The sequence below is a fragment of the Pyxicephalus adspersus genome, chromosome 7 (assembly GCF_032062135.1).
Source record: "Pyxicephalus adspersus chromosome 7, UCB_Pads_2.0, whole genome shotgun sequence".
Taxonomy (NCBI): Eukaryota; Metazoa; Chordata; class Amphibia; order Anura; family Pyxicephalidae; genus Pyxicephalus; species Pyxicephalus adspersus.
Genome location: NC_092864.1, coordinates 46619289 through 46641137, shown reverse-complemented (window position 1 = coordinate 46641137; position 21849 = coordinate 46619289). Strand labels below are relative to the sequence as shown.

The following is a 21849-nucleotide window of genomic DNA, read 5'->3' as shown; positions in this document are numbered from 1 at the left end:
CGGAGTAGATCAGAGCGCATTGGGTCAAGCGGACAGGTAGTAGATGGAGATGATGAGAGAAGAGAGGAGACTTCATCCACAGTAAACAGGGCTGAGGGAGGCCAGTCATGATTTGCAGGTGGAGGAGGTGGATATGGTTTGAGTGGCAGCAGAGAAATAATTTTGCTTGGTGACAGTGAGTTCAATGTTAATGTGTTGTAGTCTGGCTTTGTAGTCCATGAAGTCAGCGCTGAGGCCAGATTTCCTCTACTTGCGCTCAGCTGCACGAACAGTCTTTTGCAGATGTTTGGTGAGATTGTTGTGCCAGAGTCAGGGGTTAGCAAGACGAGGGTAGTGGAAGGTAGCAGGGGCAACTTTAGCAAGAGCCAGAAAAAGAGTATTGTTGAACCGAGTGGAAGCTTTATCTGGAGATGTGAGATTAGAGAGGATGGGGGTTAGGGACCAAAGGCAGTTTGATAATAGGTTGTGGTCAAGATTACATAGCTCTCTGCCAGTAACCAGGTCTGGGATGTGGCAAAGGGGGGGGAGAGTTAGATAGGTTGAAGGTGATATGGTTGTGATCAGAAAGGGTAAATGGCGAGTTGTCAAGGTGGGTGAGGCTGCAGATTTTGGAAAATACTAGGTCTAAAGTGTGTCCAGCGATGTGTGAGGGACCGTTTATGTTCTGTGCGAGTCCAAAGGAGGAGGTAATAGAAAGCAGTTTGGCTGAGGAAGAATGGTTGGGGTTATCCACTGCAACATTAAAGTCACAGAGGATGAGGGTGGGCAGGTCATAGGAAAGAATGTGTGGAAGCCAGGAGGCAAAGTTATCAAAAAGTTGTGATACTGGGCCGGGGAGGGGGGGGGTGAACAACAGCAACAATGAGGGGTAAGGGGCAGAAAAGAGGGACAGAGTGGTCTTCAAAAGAGGTAAAAATGAGAGAGGGTGGGTAGGAAGGACACTGTATGTGCAGTTAGGGTACAGAATGAGATCCACACCACCCCCTACTCTGTTGCCAGTTCTAGGGGTATGTGTGAAGTGGAGGCCTTCATAAGAGAGAGCAGGAGCAGCAAAGGCAGAGGAGGAAAGCCAAGTTTTAGTGATAGCCAGGAAGTTTAGAAATTTAGAGAGGAGAAGGTTTTGAAGAGAGGTTAATTGTTGCCAACAGATGTGGCATTCCATAGACTGCCAGAAAAAGGGGATAAGAACTTATAGGTAGGGCGAATGGGAATAGAAGAAGTTAGAAGAAGGGAGTATCTTGCCGAAAGGGTAGGGAAGAGAGGCTGTGGGGGAGACTAAGGTTGGATGAGATGTCACCAGCAAGTAGCAGTGGAGCAGAAAGGTGCAGGCGCACAGACAGAGAAAGCAGGGGAGTGAAGGAGCAGAGAGACAATGAGTTAACAGATTAGGGAGAAGGAGGAAGAAAAGAACCAGCAAAGAGAGCACAAGGTGAATGATACATTGCAGCACATAACTGTGGATCATAGTAATCAATTGGGTTCTAGTAGATTTAACTGTGAATCATAGTAATCGATTGGCTTCTATATTTTGAAAGCCACTGACCTGGAACAAGCAAGGAGTTTTGTCTTTCCTTATCTATACTTGTTCTGGGTCAGTGTCCCAATGTATTGAAAACAGTCAGGCATCAAGCATTTTCAGGAGGAATTCAGCAACGGCCGCTTCTTTACTTCTCTCAGTATATGTTTTTATATCCAGCCACAGGCTCAAGACCTCGGGGAGTACTAGTTATAACGTTCCAAACATCCAGGAAAAAAAAAAAAACAGGTCAACAGATTTTATGGCGATCTCCTAATGAAAACAATTTCCTGAGATAAACAACTCAAGGTAAATAAAGAAAGCGAGTGCTAATAACTATTATTGAACCTAACGGCAATAACAAAGAGGTATATGGTGGTTTTGCCTGTCCAAAGGAGGAAGAAAGAAAAAAAAAAAAAAAGTCAGTGTATGAATGGATATTGGGTTATTTCAAGCCTCGTTCAGCAATATATCATGTGGCTTTTCACCCACCACTTCTTATACTATAATTATAGCATTCCATGTTGGCGAACGTTGGATGGAAAAAAACAATGAATACTGAACAGCAAGAAACAAAATCTCATTGTCTCTGACTGTGTAAAGTGTGACTAGGTGCGCAAGGAAAATTTCCATGCGATATGTAACTAGAGGGATGATTTGCATAGGTATGAAATAGAACTTTATGGTGATGAGGCTAAATTTAAAAATACTTTGCATTATGATCATAATAGAACATTATAGTCAATATATCTTTCCAAGTAGAGTAGAACCTAACCTTTATAAACTAAAAAAAAAAAAAATACACACACACACACACACAATTACATTAACAAATTTCCCTTTCTGCTGCATGTGGCTCCTGAACACTGCTATGTTGGAATTGTGGATTGTAATATAGATCCTGAGGCATCGTTATGGACTAAAATGTGTCATGCACATAATATTGCACAATATCCAGGCAGCAATGACCCAACATAATGCCTTTGACACTTTGCATACAGTACAAGGGGGTGCTGAGAAGTTCCTGGCTTTGCCCCCTTCCAGATAAAATAGAAAAATGATTGTGGGGCATATGATAGCCTAATATCTTAGTATGTAACTGTGCAAATATCAGGTCTTTGCGATTCTTAAAACTGTTTTTCTTTTAGTGAGAAGCTGTGATGGCAGAGGCACAAGCAAGTTTCACATCGTTGGATTCACGGGCCGTCATGAAGTGTTTGTTTCTCCAGGAAAAGGAAGGACACTTCTCCCCCAGTGTTTGTGACATCTCCGTGTCAATGTCCTTTGCTGACTTTCCCTGGAGAAACAAAAACTTCATGACAGCCCGTAACTCCAATGACATGAAACTTGCTTGTGGTTGTGCCATCAAAGTTTCTCACTAAAAGAAAAAACAGTTTTAGAAATACCAAAAACCTGATATTTGCACAGTTACATGCTAAGATATTAGGCTGTCATATGCCCCCACACTCATTTTTCTATTTTATCTGGAAGGGGCAAATCCAGGAACTTCTCAACACCCCCTCATATTAGTGTCATTAAAACAAAATGTCTCTCAATAATTTTAGGCCCCTGCTTAAAAATTAGGTAATCTGTAAAAAAAAAATATACCTACTCATCAAATAAAAGAAGCCACAGCCATGCTGTGGAAAATCTACAGTCTCCGTCCCACACTTCATTAGAAAAGGAAAGCTTGTGAAAAAGACTTGAGTCTTTACAACAATACTATAGCTATTTACTAATGGTAAGAATTTAGAATCATAGTGATACTAAACCAAAGCCCTTGAATGACCACCTTGCCACTGAAAGAAGATAACACACAGTTGCAAAGGTCCCTTAGGCCGCATACACACAATCAATAATTGTCATTGGAAAGGATCTTTCATGATCCTTTCCAATGACAAAAGACTGAATGAGCTTTGAGCATACAGCTCTGTTGAAGAGGGGAGAACAACGAAGCAGCACCCACTGTGCTCTATCCCCCTCACTTGTATTATAATCATTTGTGGAGCTCGCCAGAATGCATCCATGAAAGACTACAGACGAGCGCTGTACACACGCCAGATTCTCGTCCCCGATAATAGCTCTGAGGTGACAATAAGATGAAAATCATCTGACGTGCGTAGCCTTACTTAAGCTAGAATCTGATGATTTGTTTAATATTGAAAACAATATATTGAAAATATTGAATATTGAAAGGGGAGTACAATAAGATATCTAATAAATCTCTGAGAAATAAAACATATATTACATCTAACATCTGATACTGATCTGTATTCAGTACTCGTGGAGGACTCATGGCTTGATAGAAGGGGGCTTACCCTGCTAACTACAGTTACACATTATGCCCACAGGCTCAATTTTTCTTTGCAAAACATTTTATGTCAAGATATTCCCCTAACATCAAAGAAGCTATTAGCACACTAATATATCTTACCAGGGCCCAGCAAGAGAATCCTCAAAAGACCAGTAAAAACTAATTTATTTTTCTAACTGGTTTCTGTAAATGACAAGTGTTCAGAAATTTGTGTCACTTCCTTTAAAAAATGGGCACATATCTTGTTCCCTGCAGCAAATCTGCTGAATAACTGAGTGTGTCCCTGTAGAGAAACAGCTTTGACTTGGGAGGAGAGTGAAAACATACATCCCTGTAGCATTTCTACAGAGATATTTGCCAGTGCAGGCTCAAACACTGTTTTTTTAAGGTCATTACAATATTGGAACGATGATTTGTCAATTTACTGCCAGCCAGTATTACAAATATTATGCAATGCATATCCACTGTATATCCTGAGTGTACAGTGTGGTACACTGTCATAGGAGTGATAGATTAGGATGACTTTCAATGGTATTTCAGAAGAAAAAAAAAAAAAGTACAAAAAAATTTACAAAACTCAAATGTTTTTCTATTTTACGTGCTTATGCTGCCAGATTTTCCTAAACATACATTGCAGGTGATTTTGCTAGTGCTGCTCTTCAGGTTGCAATCTGTAAATCAGACCATTTACCAATGGTAAATCAGTTTATTTACCATCCTTACCAAAACACTGCAATGGGCCTGGTTACAAAAGAAGCCAATTGTATAGTGAACTGTTTTCCAGTTTAAAGCCTGAGCTGACACTGTTCTGCGGTGTTGGACACAAACTGTTAGGTAAATTATATGATCAGAGTCAACTAAATTTAAAGTGCTGTGCTATTCATTTTACTTGGAAAGCAAATATTGAATACATAAAACAAAAGTAACTAATTCAGCCCATGAGGTTCATATTTGGCCCACTACATCACATTCTTTATTAATTGTCAATGAGAACTTGGAGCAGAAGAAAGCTGGATTCCTAGGGTGTTGTGAATTTAATTAAGGTATATTAACAGCATTTCTGGGTTTGGTACCTGCATTAAATTATGTAACTTAGTCCCTCTGAGTTTACAGCAATGAATGACAGCGTATGAGTCCCCTTCACTTGGTGTATGTCATCTAACTGATGGAAAATGGACTTACCCACATCCATTGCTGTCTCCATAAAGCTTTTCTGCCTTGAAGCAAATTCAGCCAATAGCTTTTGTTGTCTCTCCCTGGCCTTCTGGCGCCTGTAGAAAAAGAGTACAAAACAGTTTATTGTGCTGCTGGGAACCAATTGTACGTCATTCTTGACAGCAATTCATATAAAAAAAGTAAGCTAAAGCAATGCATAAATGTAGTGTTGGGTAAGCCACAGTGAGAACAAATGTATTGTTTATAAAGAGAATAAAAAATCAACTGCAACTGACTTCCCACCCCACATTCAGGAATGTTTCGGGCCTATACAAACTATAACATATACAGCAAAGCACATTGCCAGGTGTACTCACATTTGAATACATCTTTAATTTACTATTTGCTATAAGGCAGTATGGCAGTATAGTGATCATAATAGGACAAAGGAGAAGAGATTAATACATGTTCTTGGGCTTTTAAATACAGCTCAGAAGCAAATATGCAAATGAAATGCCTTGTAAAAGAATTATAAATATAAAGTACCCCTATGTGTCCCCATAGCCAAAAGTTCAGGAAAAGGATGGTGAAAAAGGCCTTAAAGTAAATCTGTCATTTTTGCAAGGTATGACCTGGTGTAAACCTGGAGGAAAGCGCTAGGACGATCCTACATGAACTGAGTGTGATTTTACCAAGGTTGGGTAGAAACATAAAAGTGACAAAATCAAAATTTAATTCATACCGTCTTAAATCTATTATTGGCCCCTATGCCTAAACAAATTCGGACAATGAAATATTACTATTGATGTTAGGGAAGATGTGAAGCTGTACTTTAAAAGGAATACTTAGAAGCTTTCTCGTAAACCCAATGCATCTCCTTAAAGAACTAAAGTAATAAAACAAAATCTAATTGGTTTGCTGCAACAATGAAAAACTAAAAACTGTAATCATAAAAAAAATCAATTCGGCATAATTTCATTTTATAGCTATGGATATAATGTTGTGTAATAATTAGTGTCACCTTATAAAAGTTTGGTGAATGTTATTTACTACTTAGATGGGTTAGTATATCCATAAATTAGATTTATGAAGCAACAGCTAGCTGTAAATAAATACATTCTTGTAATATACATATAACACAAACAACACTGTAAAAATTACCAAAGTAATTGAATAATGCAGCTTTTAGTTAAGTATTAGTGCTGTTGCACAAAAAAATTAGGCTATTCACACTGGACATTTCAAAGGTCTCAAGGAAAAGAAAATCCACATGTTCAATTTAGCCTATGACCCGCCTTACCCACTTCAAGCAGACAATTAAATACACAATTGAAATGCACATATACCTTTCTTAGGGCTCTATTTATAAAGCAGGGAATCAGACATTCGTTCATACATTCCCATCATAGTAGGTCAATAACCCACTAGCAGCCTACAAAGGTGAAGCTGCCACATTTAGATTAACAGCACTAATTTGCCCTACAGTGCTGGAAGATTGTCAAAGCTAGTCATAGGTTTGGACCAGTGGTGGCATTTACAGATAACGCAGATCCGTTTGTACAGAGAACAGCAGGATATTGTATAAATAAATAGTGAGCCTGGATTACCCAGTCAGGCTAAACCACACCTAGCCCAGTCCTTACCCTCATGATTGTAGGCACGAAGCAACAAGAGATGACAACCATACCCATTACCACCTACACACTGAGAATGCACCCGGGGAGTGAATGATCCCCTGGTCCCTGAAATGCATACAAACCCACTATGTATTTTATATGGCCTCTGAAAACCTCTCCAATCTGCAGGTGGGTCAATTTAACCTGAAACCTGTTTTGCTAAAAATTGTGCTTTTCCTAGTTTCTGCTCCCCTGCCTTGTGCATTTAGACAATATTTGCTTACCATCAAGTTTAATTTGTCCACCATTGATTTGCATGAGCTATAGTTGATGTAAGCATGGTATGCATACACATGTCTATTACACATATGCCTGTGGATTTGTGGGTAATTTGGACATGTTTTGTGTTTGACTTTTGGCCTAACTTAACACAATTGTATTTTTCATTAGCTAAAAAAAAAAAATGTCAAAAAGCTAGGAAATAACAACAGCAATAAAGAAAAAAAAACTGCACAGCCCCTCTAGCGTTTGCATTTACGTAAGAGACCCCCACCTCCCCCTATATTTTGTTGTCAAAGTACACCAGGGGCAATCTTGAGTTTTACTGCTTGCGAGACAATATCTGCTCTAGAAAAGGTTCATTGTGCAGCCAACATAATAATTATTTCTGAAGACTCTGAAAGATCGCCGTCCCTCCCCCAGCCCTGCAGGTCCGACAGTGCTGAATTTAAATGAAAAATGTACGGCAATTGTATCTTGTGTAGAGCCTGTGTGGCATTGAACTCTTATGCATGCATTTCTTTCCCTCTCCGATATGCTTCAACCTAAGCAGGCCTGACTGTAAATAGAGATCCTTAATAAGAGGACATAAACAAACTGTGACAGATTCAGTGCAGCTCAGTAATTTTCCGTGATGGCTCATGGGGACGAGACACCGAGGCTGAAAAACATTGCAAGCTTCCCAGACCTTTCCTCGAATGCTCCCGCACAGTTTCTATGGCGACAGCGCATCATGAGGGGAATGCCACCTTTTGTCTTTGTCGTCAGGTTGGAGCAGCCACAAATGGGTCATCATTGAGCTCTTATAGGCTGTTCGATCTTCATTAACCAGAAAACTTATCTTGAAATCCAAGAAAGGAAATAAAGGCAGCACAGTGTGAGCTGCATGACAAAGGCAATTTGAATTCCTCTTCTTTCAGATATGTCAATGGCTATGGCTATTTGGTAATGCGTAAGGCTACATACACATGCTGGATAATAGTGTGTGTACACCGGTCCCCTGATGTCCGGCTGTGGTGTATCACTAAACAATTGACCAGGGATGACTGCTATGATTTGCTAAGGAAGACAATACAATGGGATGGCTCCCGCTCTTCCTCACTATAAAATAGCATTGTGGGTGCATCGCTCATTTGTTCCTGATTCAGTAGAAGCAATCATGAAAGTAATTTCCATATTTCTGACATCTGTACACAGCTTTACAAAACCCCCCAAAAAACACAAAATTAGGATCAAACTGCAAGGGGCTTACAGAACCAACCTTTTTTTAAAAACATATTTTTTGTTTTCGAGTCCACTGAGTTCCATCCAATTGAGAGTACGCCAATTAAAAATGCCCTTCTTTCCATATTCTCTTCTGAAATATGACTATTACAAAGTACCCAAAAATATCCAATAACTATGAGTGCTTCCTCCTCAGTATCTTAAACCATTAAAGAAAAGACGGGGTAAATTGCATTCCCCTTCTGATTATGGGAAACCTCCAAACTATTGAACAACTAAACAACTTGCTGAACAGTTTCAAGTATAAACCTAACAAACACAGCAATGTGGCCTGCAGATCGTTTAGTGTCTTCACCACATAACACAGAGATCACACAGCACAATATTACTTCTCAGCATTGCTTTGTTTTGGCTTATAAAATGTACAATTGGAAGCAGTTTCATTTTACCAAATTGTACCCTTTAAGCTCTTATGTTGGGAGGAATTTAGAATTGAAGTTGAGTATTTGAAGCAAGACACTGAGCAGTGACTGACTGCATACCAAAAAAAAATTCATTTCAATGAGTGTTGTCATTTGCTCCTGTTTGGTCTATTAAACATATAATTGAAAAGATAAGTACAAAAAAAATATCTTTTGATCATGTCAAAAATTTAGAGCTCTCCCGTGTCCAATGCTTGCCTGCCGGGCTATCTGAAGGCAGGATCAGACCTGCATCAGGATCGATTGATCCCGCGCTGACTCCAACAGCTGGCACCTTGCCTTCTGTCTCAAGCACTGCAGCACTAGCACACCTAAAAGCTGGCAGTGGTGAGCAAGTACTGGGTACCACTTACTTGCTGCCCCTATTCATTCTCTATTGATCTGCTGCCTGGAGAAGCTACATGTAGCGGGAAAAGGTAAATGCACTACAAACTCACTGCCAGTGTGAACATAGCCTTAAGAAGATTAATCAACCCTTCCAGTCCTTATTCTGGGTTTTTTCAAAATTATATTTTATTTGTGTTTTGCGCAGATGGAAGAATGAATGGGTGGGCCAAAGTAACCTGGGCATGGCCAACACTCAGTCCACAAACAGGTCTTTGGAACTAAGCACATTTGTGGTAGTTCAATATTTTTTCTTGCTGCCTGGAGAAACTACATGTAACAAGAAAAGGTGAACGCACCACAACCTCACTGCCAGTGTGAACATTAAGGAGATTAATCAGCCCTTAAAGTAATTATCCTTGGACTACAGAATTATTGCTTGTATTTTGTGCTGATGAGAATGAGTGGGTGGGTCAAAGTAATCAAGCAAAAGAAACGTGGGCAAAAAAAAACACAAGACTTTGGAACTGAGCACACATCTGGCAGTTTATATTTTTCTGTACTTGCAGGGTCTTTAAAGAGATAAAACGTGGGAAGATGTGCATAAACTGCAGCTATATAGCGCATTGTATTTTCTTTAGATGTATGGCTTTCCTCTGCAGCCACATCCTATTCACATATCGGAATTGAACTGAAGCTATGGCTGCATGGCTTTTTTTAGGTTGGGTATTCTAATATCTGCTTAACTATGTGGAACATACTTTTAGACTCCAAGGGAAGCCTGTGTGACATGGTCTTTGTTACCTTGGAACAGGAAGAGAGTGAATTATGATTTGGTTAGTAAAATCACCAAATGATTTAATAAAAAACTGCAGGTTTAAAATTAAGATGACCCATAAAATGACATACACATTAAAGAATAAATGTGATTTCAGTGATTGGGTTTACATATACTTAATCTGAAATGTGAAGTTCCCTGGTGGTTAAAGTAAATGTGCAGCACATTGGTCCAGACCCAGTATATGAAATATTAGTTTTATCAAAAGAAAAACACAGATGTGCTTTGTACACCCAGGTGCCCAAGACAGAGATTTCTATCAAGGGAGTTGAAACATATAAAGAAAATAAAATTTGCTCTTTGATCGAAGTGTACTAAGATTGACATTAGGTACATACATTAGGCATAAGATAAGCTCACCTTTCTTCCTTGTCCAAGGTTTTCTTCTCAGTAGGGCTAGACTTCTTGGGTGGGACAGGGGGTGCTGCCTTTCGGCAAATCTCATCAATGCTGAGTTTGTTTAATTGGCTTTGAATTGAAGCTTTTAATAAAATTCTTTCAACAGCAGTCACCCCATCTCCATGTGAATACTTGGAAAGGTCTGCTTGCGCTAGACAGTCTGGATCAGTAACCCAGGGAGGGCAATAGGAATCCGTCTTACCAGACAGTTTCTGGTGAAGTTTGATAAGCAGAGATAGCATACTTTCTTTCACCTCTAAAATTACTGTAGTTAACTGAGGTGTGGAACCAGGAGCTGTCCACTTTAGTGCTGATGACTTTGGCCGCACAACTTGATTAGCCTCACTGTTGCTGCGATTTATTATCTCCTGAAATTTTTTTCGACGTTCAGCAACCAAGCTGAATACTTGAGCTGTTCCTGAATTCTGAAAAAAAACAGAAAAAGAGTAAAGGCTTTTGCAGATTGCTATTTATGTCAAACATTTCCACTTGCAACTGAATGCAGTAATGCAATTCAAACTTATCTCTACAGAACCTGCTGCACCCAAAGAAATGCAAAGCAAAGCAGGTCAAAGACACAACATTACAGAAGCAAATGGGATATAGGTTTTTGCATTTATAAAAGAGGGAAAAAATACCAACTCAAATGATTAATAAGGTATTTCAACACAAAAAAAAAAATGTAAAAACATTTCATACCTGCTTTTAAGATTATAGTGCATACTATCTATAATTTTTGACATGCAAGTCTTTGATCAGGCCTTGTTAACAGTACACCTTTACAATAATATCTTTTTTAATAAAGGACAGGTTAACTTTTTATAATTACTAGACTAATATGGTTATATATATATATATATATATATATATATATATATATATGCCCCAATCTGAGTGATAGCTTCTGTGGGCAGTAGTGATGGAATTGCAATAAAGAAACAGTCAATTTACCACTAATCAGTGCCTGATTCCAAGCCCTCACTATATGTGGAACCCTACAGTGAGATCAGGACTTCTCCCGCTCTGTCTTTGCCAAGAAAATTGAATGACAGCATACTGTCTCCCTGTATCATGCTTACTGGATGTTTGGAAAGTAATCTGCTGTTAGTGTCATGCCATTACTTGTTATTAACTGGGGTGTCTGAACTGATCCCTTCTTCTAGGCTTTTTTTTTTTTTTTTTAGGTATGGTGGTCATATCATGTGATCCAACTTTAGGAAATGATTTACTGAATCCAGGTTATTTTTATAAATCAAAAGTTTATGTATGCACCAAGAATTTATCTGCTATATCTGCTGTGTCCGGATGTACATGAGTGTACAGAAAGTTGATGAAATGCAAAATTAAAGGTTCAAGTGTTACATCTGCTTAATAAACCAAACCTGATCAATCAGCCAATTTGCTGAAACTTTAAAGAAGGAACTATTTAGCACTTTGGGAAAACTGTTATGCCTTTTGTCACATTGCCAAAAGACACAGTCATTGTCTAAGATTACATGTACCCTCTACAACCCAAAGCATCTGTAGAGTCCTCAATTTCCAGTAAGTTGTCTTATTACACATTTTTCACTTGACAACCATTTTCCTGTATTGTGAGACCTACACAAAAATGTTTTTCTGTAATTTTGAGCCAAAACTATAACAAAATCTTTAACTGAATACAAATTTCTCCCTCCTCAAGCAATGTTTCAAAGTATTGTTAAGGACACAAGAAAGGTCATCAATAACTCTCTTGAGTCTAGAACATATTGCATAAAGATTAGCAATTATGCTTAACTGATAGCGAATTGAACAAATGTGGCACACAATGATTATACTTCATTTACATAGAAAACCAAGCACACAACAAGGATTGGATGATTTATAGCCAATAGAGATGCAGTCCTGTACAATGCCATTCATCCAAATAATTTACTTTCCCTAAAATGAAAACCCATAGAGCTTTTGGCGAGTTCTGAAAAGCGAAGCCAGGTTGGCCTCCGTTAGGGTTCTTTTCTTTTTTTGAGCCTACCCTCTAAAAGTGGTTCGGGCATATGTCAGATGTCAAGAATGGTGATTTAGTTATTACACAGGATCCCCATAACACCAAATACTGCACATATTTATTTTACGATATAGATAGAAGACATGTCTATATGTTCAGCTGTTCATCAGTAGCTTTAGAGCAGGGATGTCCAAATTTTTTGCAAAGACAGCCAAATTTGGTGAGGTGAAAATGTGTGGGGGCCGACATTCTTTGAACCATTAACATTAAATGCAAATTAACTATTCTATGAAATTTATATTGCAAATGGCAAACTTTTCATTTCTTCACACAGTACACAAATACAGGTTGACAATCGAAAATCAGGGCATCGATAATTCTGGATTCTTCAGTTTCCATGCATGAATTTCAGATCGCATTTTCAATACAGGGACTGCAGTACACTGTTTGGCCACTAATGTTTTTATAACACTGTTCTGCAGAAACAGCTGTTAGGTCTTGCTTGCTAAACTAAACAACTAAATACATGTTAAGTCCCTGCTGCCTGCTCCCTGGAACTGTGCCAGATGTCCGTGGTGCTACAAGAGGAAGGCTGGCCTGTGTGTGGGGGTAAGTATAAGGTTCTCAGGCCCAGAACATGCCGGAATTTGTAATTGTCAACCTGTAATTCTAAACAAGTTTTTACAAAAATCACTCTTGCAAAATAGATGCATAGGTTGTACCTATTGTACCCTGACATTTTTTAGGGGGTCTGATTAAAGGTGCACTGGCAAGCACCATAAAAGTTTCTTTGTGTTTTAATATATATATATATATATATATATATATATATATAAATATTATATATACATACATACATACATAGCCTTTAAAGTCCCTCATTTTTCCTTTTTCTAAAATGTGTTATTTTGGGATGTGGCAGGTGTAATTTTGCTGAATTAAATGTGGAAGATTCTACACAGTCAGAAACAAATTGTATACATCTACCTGATCTGCAGCAGACAGGCTCCATACAGAGCAAGTACTCAGAGTTGTGGGCGTGGTCTGCGCATGTCCCGCACAGTACATGCCCACCAGGGCGACGTGAGGGATTCCCTGTCAAAAATCAATAATCTGCAACCCATGTGTGTGTGTTTGCAGGGGATCCCCAATGTTTGTAGTGGGCGTGTGCTGTGCGGGACCCACATGGACCCACTCTGATTCCAAGAAAGTGCTTTGCACAGAGCCCACACTGACACCAGACTCCATGCAGAGCACTTGCTAGTAATCAGAGTGGGCGTGGTCTGGGCGGGTGCCGCACAACGCACGCCTACTACAAACGTAGGGGATTCCCTGTGCGCACACACACACAGGCCGCATATTATTGACTTGATGACAGAGGCTGCAGGCCGGTGAAAACCTAAACATAGGCCGCCATTGGCCTGCGGGCCAGATTTTGGACATGCCTGTTCTAGGGGAAAATAATGACTTTGGCCCAGATTACATAAATATTCATGAACCAGCAGAAGGCATTATCCATCATATTGAGTTAGTTAGCACTAAACACCATCAATACTACAAAACACTACTAGGAAAAAACAAAAAAAGTTATCTTCTGAGACTTTAGGGAAATACACCATGCATTATCATCAGAGTTTTCAGGATGCATTTAAATGCCACTGCATCAGAGTAACCACATAAGCACATGCATCTACCTCTCTCTGGAGTAGGGATGGTCTTCTGGTGTTCTGGCAAACGGATAATAAAGCTGTTTATTTTATGTGAAAAAACAGAATTTTGAGCGATGTTCATACTATATGAACATCGTATATCCATACGATTCAAAACCTCCTCACCTAAAAATACTTTGGCACCCTTAAGACCCATTCACCCCTATTCAGTAACGATGTGGTGGTGTGATGTGGTGCCACCTAATTTTCATGGCACCCTAAACAACAATGTAATGCACTATGTTGCAAAAAACATGTTTAGGGTGGTCTGCTACATTGCCAACATATCTAAATGAATTGGCTGCTCTCATAAAACATGCATTAACATGCATGCATCAATACAACACACCAGACTAAAACAGTGTGAATTGTACTGGGATCATTAAGGATCAAGCATTGCCTTCTATGTTTAATGAGATAGCTGTACACAAGGAGATATTGGGAAAAAGGTATTACCAACATTACTTTAGATATGAACACTAGCTCGGGACTGAAGGGTAAGGATCAAGCACAATGCTCATTTAAAACATTTCTAAAACCATTTAAAGTTTTGAACAAAGTAGATAAAAGGTATAACTCATCTGCTGCTTTCTTTGCAATTGGGGAGGTGCATGGTTAAGTGAGAAAAAAAATTATAAAATTCTGAGTTGGCATTACTACAGGACTAGAGATAGAATCTTCCAACGGGAACAGTGTTTTAATGACAACTTTTTAAGGTGGTGTTTTTGCTTGGGGATATTTCATTTCACTTTCTGGTAAATGTATGGGAAAGCAAATCTACAGCCCAAACTTTTAAAAATTGTTTATTTATTAAAATAGGAAAACATGACATTGTCTTACTTTTCTTATCTTTATCTAGTACATTTATCTATGTACATAATTCCGATTACACCAAGTAGTGTATTTATTTTATTTTTTTGGCCGGCACTGAAACAACCAGGTAACACAACTCTTTACATCATATACATTAAACCAGATCTAAACAAAGAAATGGTAAGAAAACTTACATGAGAGGAGGAGGAGTGGCCATCTGAGCTAGTACTTGCTGGTGGCTCTCTCCGCACCTCTGGAGCAGTGTCTGGTACTCGCACTCGTACATAATTTATAACATGGCGCATATTGCACAGCAGGTTACTGCCTGGGAACCAGCTATCATGGCAATGGTCAGGCCCAGCAGTATCCTGAGAAAACACAAATAGAATGATAGAAAAGACAATCATATAAAATTAAAAGGTAATAAACAAAAGTTGTAACTGAAAAGGGATGGTCATAATGTTAGTGGACAGAGATACAACACTGAAAAGTAGCAAGATTATATTATTACCAGTGGAGCATTCTTATGATATTTGGTCATGCTGCTTCTCACAGATCTTCAAAATTCTCTAGTCCTACATAAACGCATACTAAGTGCACTTCACTTGCAAAAATAGAATAGATCAGCCGAAAATTGTTCACAAAAAAGGTGACCAACAACTGACCAATAACGCCGACAAACCAGGATTGTCGTTGGAAATGAACCACTCATGGCGGATCTGATTGGCCGAGGATCGTTCGCTATCTATCGTTTGTAGGGTCGTTCAGTGATCGTGCATGTTTCTGCAATACACTTTCTCCTTTACATGCCAGTCCCTGCATCGTTCAAACGATTGTATCTAGCATGTGTACACCTGTGGTGGATTATATTTGAAGGATCGTACCGTTACAGCATGTACAGAACTGTGCACAATATGATCCTTCAAATATAATCGTGCATAATCGTTGATCGGTCATATTCATTCATTTTCTAACAATAATTATTGGAAATGTGTACCTAGCTTTAGTCTTAAGACCTGTCATATTCTTCTGCAAACAGTATTGCAGACTGTGTGTCATACAAGTGATTCTACTACAGAGGTCCCTGGTGAAATTGGGCGTATAAATTTATAAAAATAAAAATATTCATGAGAACTTAGTAGTTCTAAGAACTAGTAGTAGTAGAGAACCCGAGTAGATAGTTCTTAACATAGGACATTTACATCAATGGATGTATCAAAACTAGAAAAAATTTGCAGAAATATGCAACAATCCTCTACCTTTTTTACAAAATAAAAGTTTCAGGAAACTCAAAAATCAAGAAAATGCCTGTATACCTGATCAGCAGCCTCTTCCTGAGAGTTCTCTAGCCCCAGCTCTATCAGATAGAGAACCATGCAGAGGACATGTTCTGACATATTCTGATGATCCATCAAAATCTAAAAACAAAAAAGAAAATAAAACGTATTACTATTTGGCTATTCTTCACACAGATTTCCAGCTGCAGTAAGTTGCAATGACCCAACTAACAATTGGTTTTACCTCTGACTGCACATGAATACATCTTCCCCCATGACCCTGGAGGTAGCATTCACTGCACACGTTCAAAATATGACATCTATCACTCCCATCCAAGCATTGGGCAAACCCTCACAAGTCAATAAATTCATAAGGCACATCATTTGTACATAGTTTGAAACCAGAAATATAAACAAACAATAAGAATAGAAAAAAAAATAGCAGCCTACTGCAAAACGCATATATTTTTTGTTTATTTTTTTTAATGGTCATCTAATCCCAAAACATGTTACATGTAATACATGTAATAGATGTATTATTTACATTTTACTTTACAATTGAAAACTACAAAAAAATATTTACTTTATTCGAGTTTGTCCCAGTTCTCTTTGTACGGAGGGATGTGTTTTCTGAGGAGTTTAAGGATGTTTTTCAATAGTTTTGCCTAGTCTAAACTGGGTGTCCACACAATTTTCTCAGTATTTATGTTCAGAGGGCCTAAACAAAAGCATAATGCGGAGTCCTTAAATCTTGACAGTTCTCATCACCTGCCAGCAGAAATTGTGGCAATAAAGAGAAGTTTCCAACTGCGAAAATGACTCCAAATATGTCTTCTTACTTTTGTTGCTAGTTAAAACATAAAAGACCAGGAAATCCAGTGTTGTCACTTCCAACCCCACCCAATGATTATTTAATGTTCAATGTCATCTTTTTCACCTGACTCTCTCCCTACTTATACCTGCTTCCCTCAAAAGGCATTTTGTAAGTTCCCCAGACTGCAGGTAGACTGTCCTGAAGCCTTCAGGGATATCCTTGTCTCACATAAAAGAAGACGAAGATGAAGGACCCATACACTAGGCACCAGAGTATTTCCTATAAGGGAATACTTTTTTATACACAGCCATGCAGTGCCTGCATGTACTACTTGGGAAACTCTCATTTTGAAAAAAGCTTTTTTTAGCAGTGTTTGAGAACAAAAGACTGAAACTGAAAACACCATGCTCGCACTATGCACATACCTTATACAGCAGAGTAAAAAGCACAATGTGTAATGTTTTGCAATGCAGCAGCCTCATAAGACCTTTGTAGCTGGGATGCAGTGGAGTTCTTTTCTTATAAGGTGGCCAAGGGTTTCCTGGGCATCTTCCTATCTGTTTCAAACTAAACACACAAATTATTAAAATTACTTACAATCTCCACATGCAAAGCATTTAATATAAAAAAGGGATTGTGTGAGCTTTCCAAATGCACTCCTGTACACACAAAGGACCATAAAACATAAAAGTTTTATCATATGTTTCTAAACGCCAAAAAATGTATCTGATGTTAAAAGGTCTAAACAGCAAGGCAAAATTCCCTGATTTTCTTTGGAGCTGCCAACACAGACTGTCCAATCTCTCAAAACTTTACCACGCTGATTTGTAAATTACCAGATAGACGATTATGTGTTGCCTCAGTTGTCTGACTGATCTCTGCAACAAGATCCTCTAGTTATCATTACAGAGAGGCCTTAAGCTACGTACAAACGTCCATGGTCTTAAGCTACGAACACACAACATGGTTCTCGGCTGATATCGGACGAGAATCTGGCGTGTGTACAGCGCCCGTCATCTATCGTCCAAACCACCATCCTGGTGGATCCATGGACGACAAGCGATCCTAATGCAAGGGAAGGGGGAGAGCGCTCCGCAGGGTGCCCCTCCGTTGCTCTCCCCCCTCCCCTCTCTTTATAGCAGACTAGTGCTATATGTACAGCACTCGTTCGTCCATCATGCAGTCCTTAGTCCTTGGAAAGGATCGTGAAAGATCCTTTCCAGCGACAATAATTGCACGTGTGTATTCAGCTTTAGACCTTAATCCAACTTTTTCCACAGTTTAGAAAATAAAACAAAATATCAGCTCTGTTACATTTACCAAAATAAAAACATGAAGAATATGTTATGCCACCGCTATAACCTTCTTTAGTTTGTATTGCTTTATCTTACTGAATAAGCAAGATAAGCTTCTTACATCAAGAGAAGCACAAAATAAAGCAGATGTAGGGACACCTTACAATGACAACTTCCTATTAGTTGCCACAGCTAACAATATAAACTCTTTGATGTCTCGGAAAACTGACTAGTTTGAGTAGTTTACATACAAGCCAGTTAACTGCAGAGTGTTAGTAATTTGGAAAGGTTTGGACTTCTTCATGGAAAGATCCTTCCTTGAGGAAAGGACAAGGTTACTTTAAGCCTCTTTTCAGCAGGACTTCAGGGAACTGCAACATCCAATTAGCAAATAAATTGCTCTGGAATAAAGGTTAAGCAATATTTGCTCACGCTGGAAGGCAATGCATCATTCATTCTGACGGCTCATTCCAAAAACACTACAAGACGAATGGAAATGAAGCCCGGAATGTCAGCTAAATTGCTGGAATACATTTAATGCCTCCAACCAATGCCCTTTTCTGATATTCAGGAAAAAATAATTACCATGTGAAAAGCAAGCATTATACTTTTTTTTTTTTTACTATTTAGAAAGCAAAACAGCAACAAAGTTATGCTTTGAGATTTTACTTACTTTCTTCAATTCAACAGAAATGTTTAAAAGACTAAAAATCCAAAAACAATATTCTAGTTTAAGTGGACTGACCATTTCAATTTTTTCTTTCTTTAGGAAAGTGACCTTCTACACACATTTGTGATTTTGTAGCACATCTCTTAGGAAGCGACATCACTTGCAGTGACATTTAAAAACACTGACCCGAAATCAGCATGGCCTCGGCCTGTATGCTTTTCTTACTATGACATGCTGCTGAGCCTGACCATGGCTGCCACCCCCTATTTGCATAATGTTATGAAAGGATTTACTGAAATGTGGTGAAGCGTCAGATATTTCAACTTAAAGGAAATTAGAAAACACCAATTTTAATGCAGTTCACTTAGCACATCCGTGGCGCTGCACTTTCTTTCTATATGTTAAACTCTTGACAGTTTTGGAATTATTCAACTATACAAAACAAAGTAGAATAATATAAAAATAAAAAAGTTAAGTCAGTTTAATAAAAATCCTAACTGGAATTTATTAACATGGTTTGCTCTTTACACTGGTAAATAAAGTTTAGCCACAAACAGATTTTCTTAGGTTTACAATTAAAGTCACGGCAAACAAAAAAAAATGTGCCCTACCTTTAATTGCAAAGCCACTGTCAAACACTCATCAGGCCCTCAACTAAATACATCACCAGCAGCAACCCTGCCTGATGGTGCAGGTAAGAGTGTATAATTGACAGTAACTTTCTCTTATCATTACAATTCACAGCAGGGCAACACTGGTCTGGCCAACTATAGAGGACCAATTAGAGAGAAGAAAGGAAGACACGTGTCCTAATTCTATGTTTTTTTATGTATTTTTTTTTATTTTGCACTGAGCCCAAATGTAATTTTGGGCGAAATTCCTGACCGATTTGGGATTTCAACTGATTTAGTATAATAAAAAAAAAAACAAAAAACAAAAACATGACAAAATGCTACTGATATAAACTTAAAAATCCCAAAGAATACTCTGGCCAGCCAAGCATGCGATAACTTGCAGTTCCACTATGATCAGTGTTAGCTAAAGTAGAAATGGTAGCAGAGGAACATAATATGTTGTATACAGGTATTTAGCAGGTCAGTGATATACCCAGTACTCACAAAGCTGTGTATCGGTCCATGGCAGACTGGACATCTCTACGGTAAACTGTGCGAAGAATCACAATGACTGGATCAAATTCTTGGTCCCAAATTTCACCTTCACAAAGAAAAGACATACATTATGTAAAACATTTTTTCTTTGTTGCAGCAAACATTTATATGCATATTAAATATCAATGTAACTTTTTATTTTTATCAGTATTTTCCTTTGAGTGTTCCACAGAACTTTGGTTGAGAAACACTAAATTATATTGTTCTGTTGCCTAGGACTTCTTGATAAAGGTCATTTAGCCCATCACTAAAGACTAAAGGTTGCTATAGTCAGTGCTCCTTCAGCCACTGTAGATGGTAAACCAAATGTAATCAATGACTTCCATGTCATAACTTTAAATTCTAGAGGACAACTGCTCTAATATACTAAAAATATAGTATACAGACCCTCATAAGTCCTTCAATAGGAATAAGGTTTTAGGACAGACTTGAATAAACAGACGTATGAAATTAAAAAAAAATTCTATAAGGTTTATGTTTGGTTTAGAACAGAAATTTTACTGAACCCATTGATCATTACTGTGGTTTTCCTATACAGAAAAAGTAGATTCTTCATATATGAAAAGTACACTAATCAGCAAATACACTAAGGGCTCCATTTATGAAACAGAGAATCCTAAATTCTCTTAGGGGAATCTTCCAGATCTAGGAGGGGGTGCTGGGAAGTTCCTGGCTTTCCCCCCTTCCAGACGAAAAAGAAAAATGAGTGTGGGGGCATATGATAGCCTGATATCTTAGTATGTAACTGTGCAAATATCAGGTCTTTGTGATTCTTAAAACTTTTTTTTTTATTTAATGAGAAGCTGTGATGGCAGAGGCACAAGCAAGTGTCACATCGTTTGAGTTACGGGCTGTCATTAAGTTTTTGTTTCTTCAGGGAAAGTCAGCAAAGGACATTCACACTGAGATGTCACAAGCACTGGGGGAGAAGTGTCCTTCCTACAGCACTATCAAAACCTGGATATCTCGTTGCAAGACTGGGCATTTCACTGTTGAAGATGAGCCCCGCAGTGGGCTCACCCCAACCTCAACTGACCCGGCAACCTGTGATGCTGTCCATGAGCTGATTATTGAGAATATCCCCAAAAAACATAGCTCAGATACTTGACATCTCACGGGAGCGTGTTGGGCTTGTTATCACCACTATCCTAGACATGCGCAAGCCTTCAATGAAGTGGGTGCCGAAATGTTGGAACAGTGTTCAGAAGAAGGAACCAGTTGAAGCATCCAAAGCCATTTTGGCCTATATTGAAGCTGCACAGGACTTTTTTGCTAAGTTAGTGACTGAGGATGAAACCTGGCTCCACATCTATGATCCTGAAACCAAGGAACAGTCAAAGGAATGGCACCACAGTGGGTCTCCGCGGCCGAAGAAGTTTCAAACCCAGAAATCAGCCAAAAAAGTCATGGCGCCCGTTTTCCGTATTCTGTTGGTGTACTACCTACCTCAGGGCTCTAGTATCACCAGACAGTATTATGCTAATCTCCTTGACCAGCTGAAGGAGGCAATTAAGTCGAAACGCAGTGGAAAGTTGATCAAAGTTATCCTTTTTTTGCAGGACAATGCACCTGCGCACACGTCAACGTTGTGGCTGACAAATTGAACACCCTGGGTTTCCTATTGGTCCACCATCCCCCCTACTCACCTGACCTGAAGAGCAACATTTTGAGGACATTTCTGATGTCAAAGATGCTGCTGAGAGCTGGTTTGCGGCCAAACCAAAGGACTTTTATTTGAACAGTCTAGTAAAGCTGCAACTACGCTGTACCAAGTGCATCAGTCTCAGGGGGGAATATGTTGAATAAATCTATTATTTCATAACTCTGGCTCTCTTCTTTCTGGGCAAAGCCAGGAACTTCTCAGCACCCCCTCATATATGTTTCAGTGTATTTACCGATCAATGTTTTTTACCAGGTATTAACAGCTTTTTTTTTCTAATAAAATCCTACATGGAAAATGTGTAAACATAG

At 38.8% G+C, this 21849-nt stretch overlaps 1 protein-coding gene across 1 annotated transcript in view; it reads right to left on the bottom strand.

The window, feature by feature from the left end:
• The window catches only part of UBR3 (ubiquitin protein ligase E3 component n-recognin 3), a 107016-nt gene that overhangs the window by 50061 nt on the left and 35106 nt on the right, over positions 1-21849 (bottom strand). Inside the window, exons 19-24 of the mRNA XM_072418311.1 lie at positions 19828-19924; positions 17170-17311; positions 15970-16071; positions 14848-15021; positions 10109-10572; positions 5013-5101 (exon numbers count right to left, since the gene is read on the bottom strand). Coding sequence (XP_072274412.1) covers positions 5013-5101; positions 10109-10572; positions 14848-15021; positions 15970-16071; positions 17170-17311; positions 19828-19924 — 1068 coding nt within the window. The remainder of the gene's footprint in view (positions 1-5012; positions 5102-10108; positions 10573-14847; positions 15022-15969; positions 16072-17169; positions 17312-19827; positions 19925-21849) is intronic.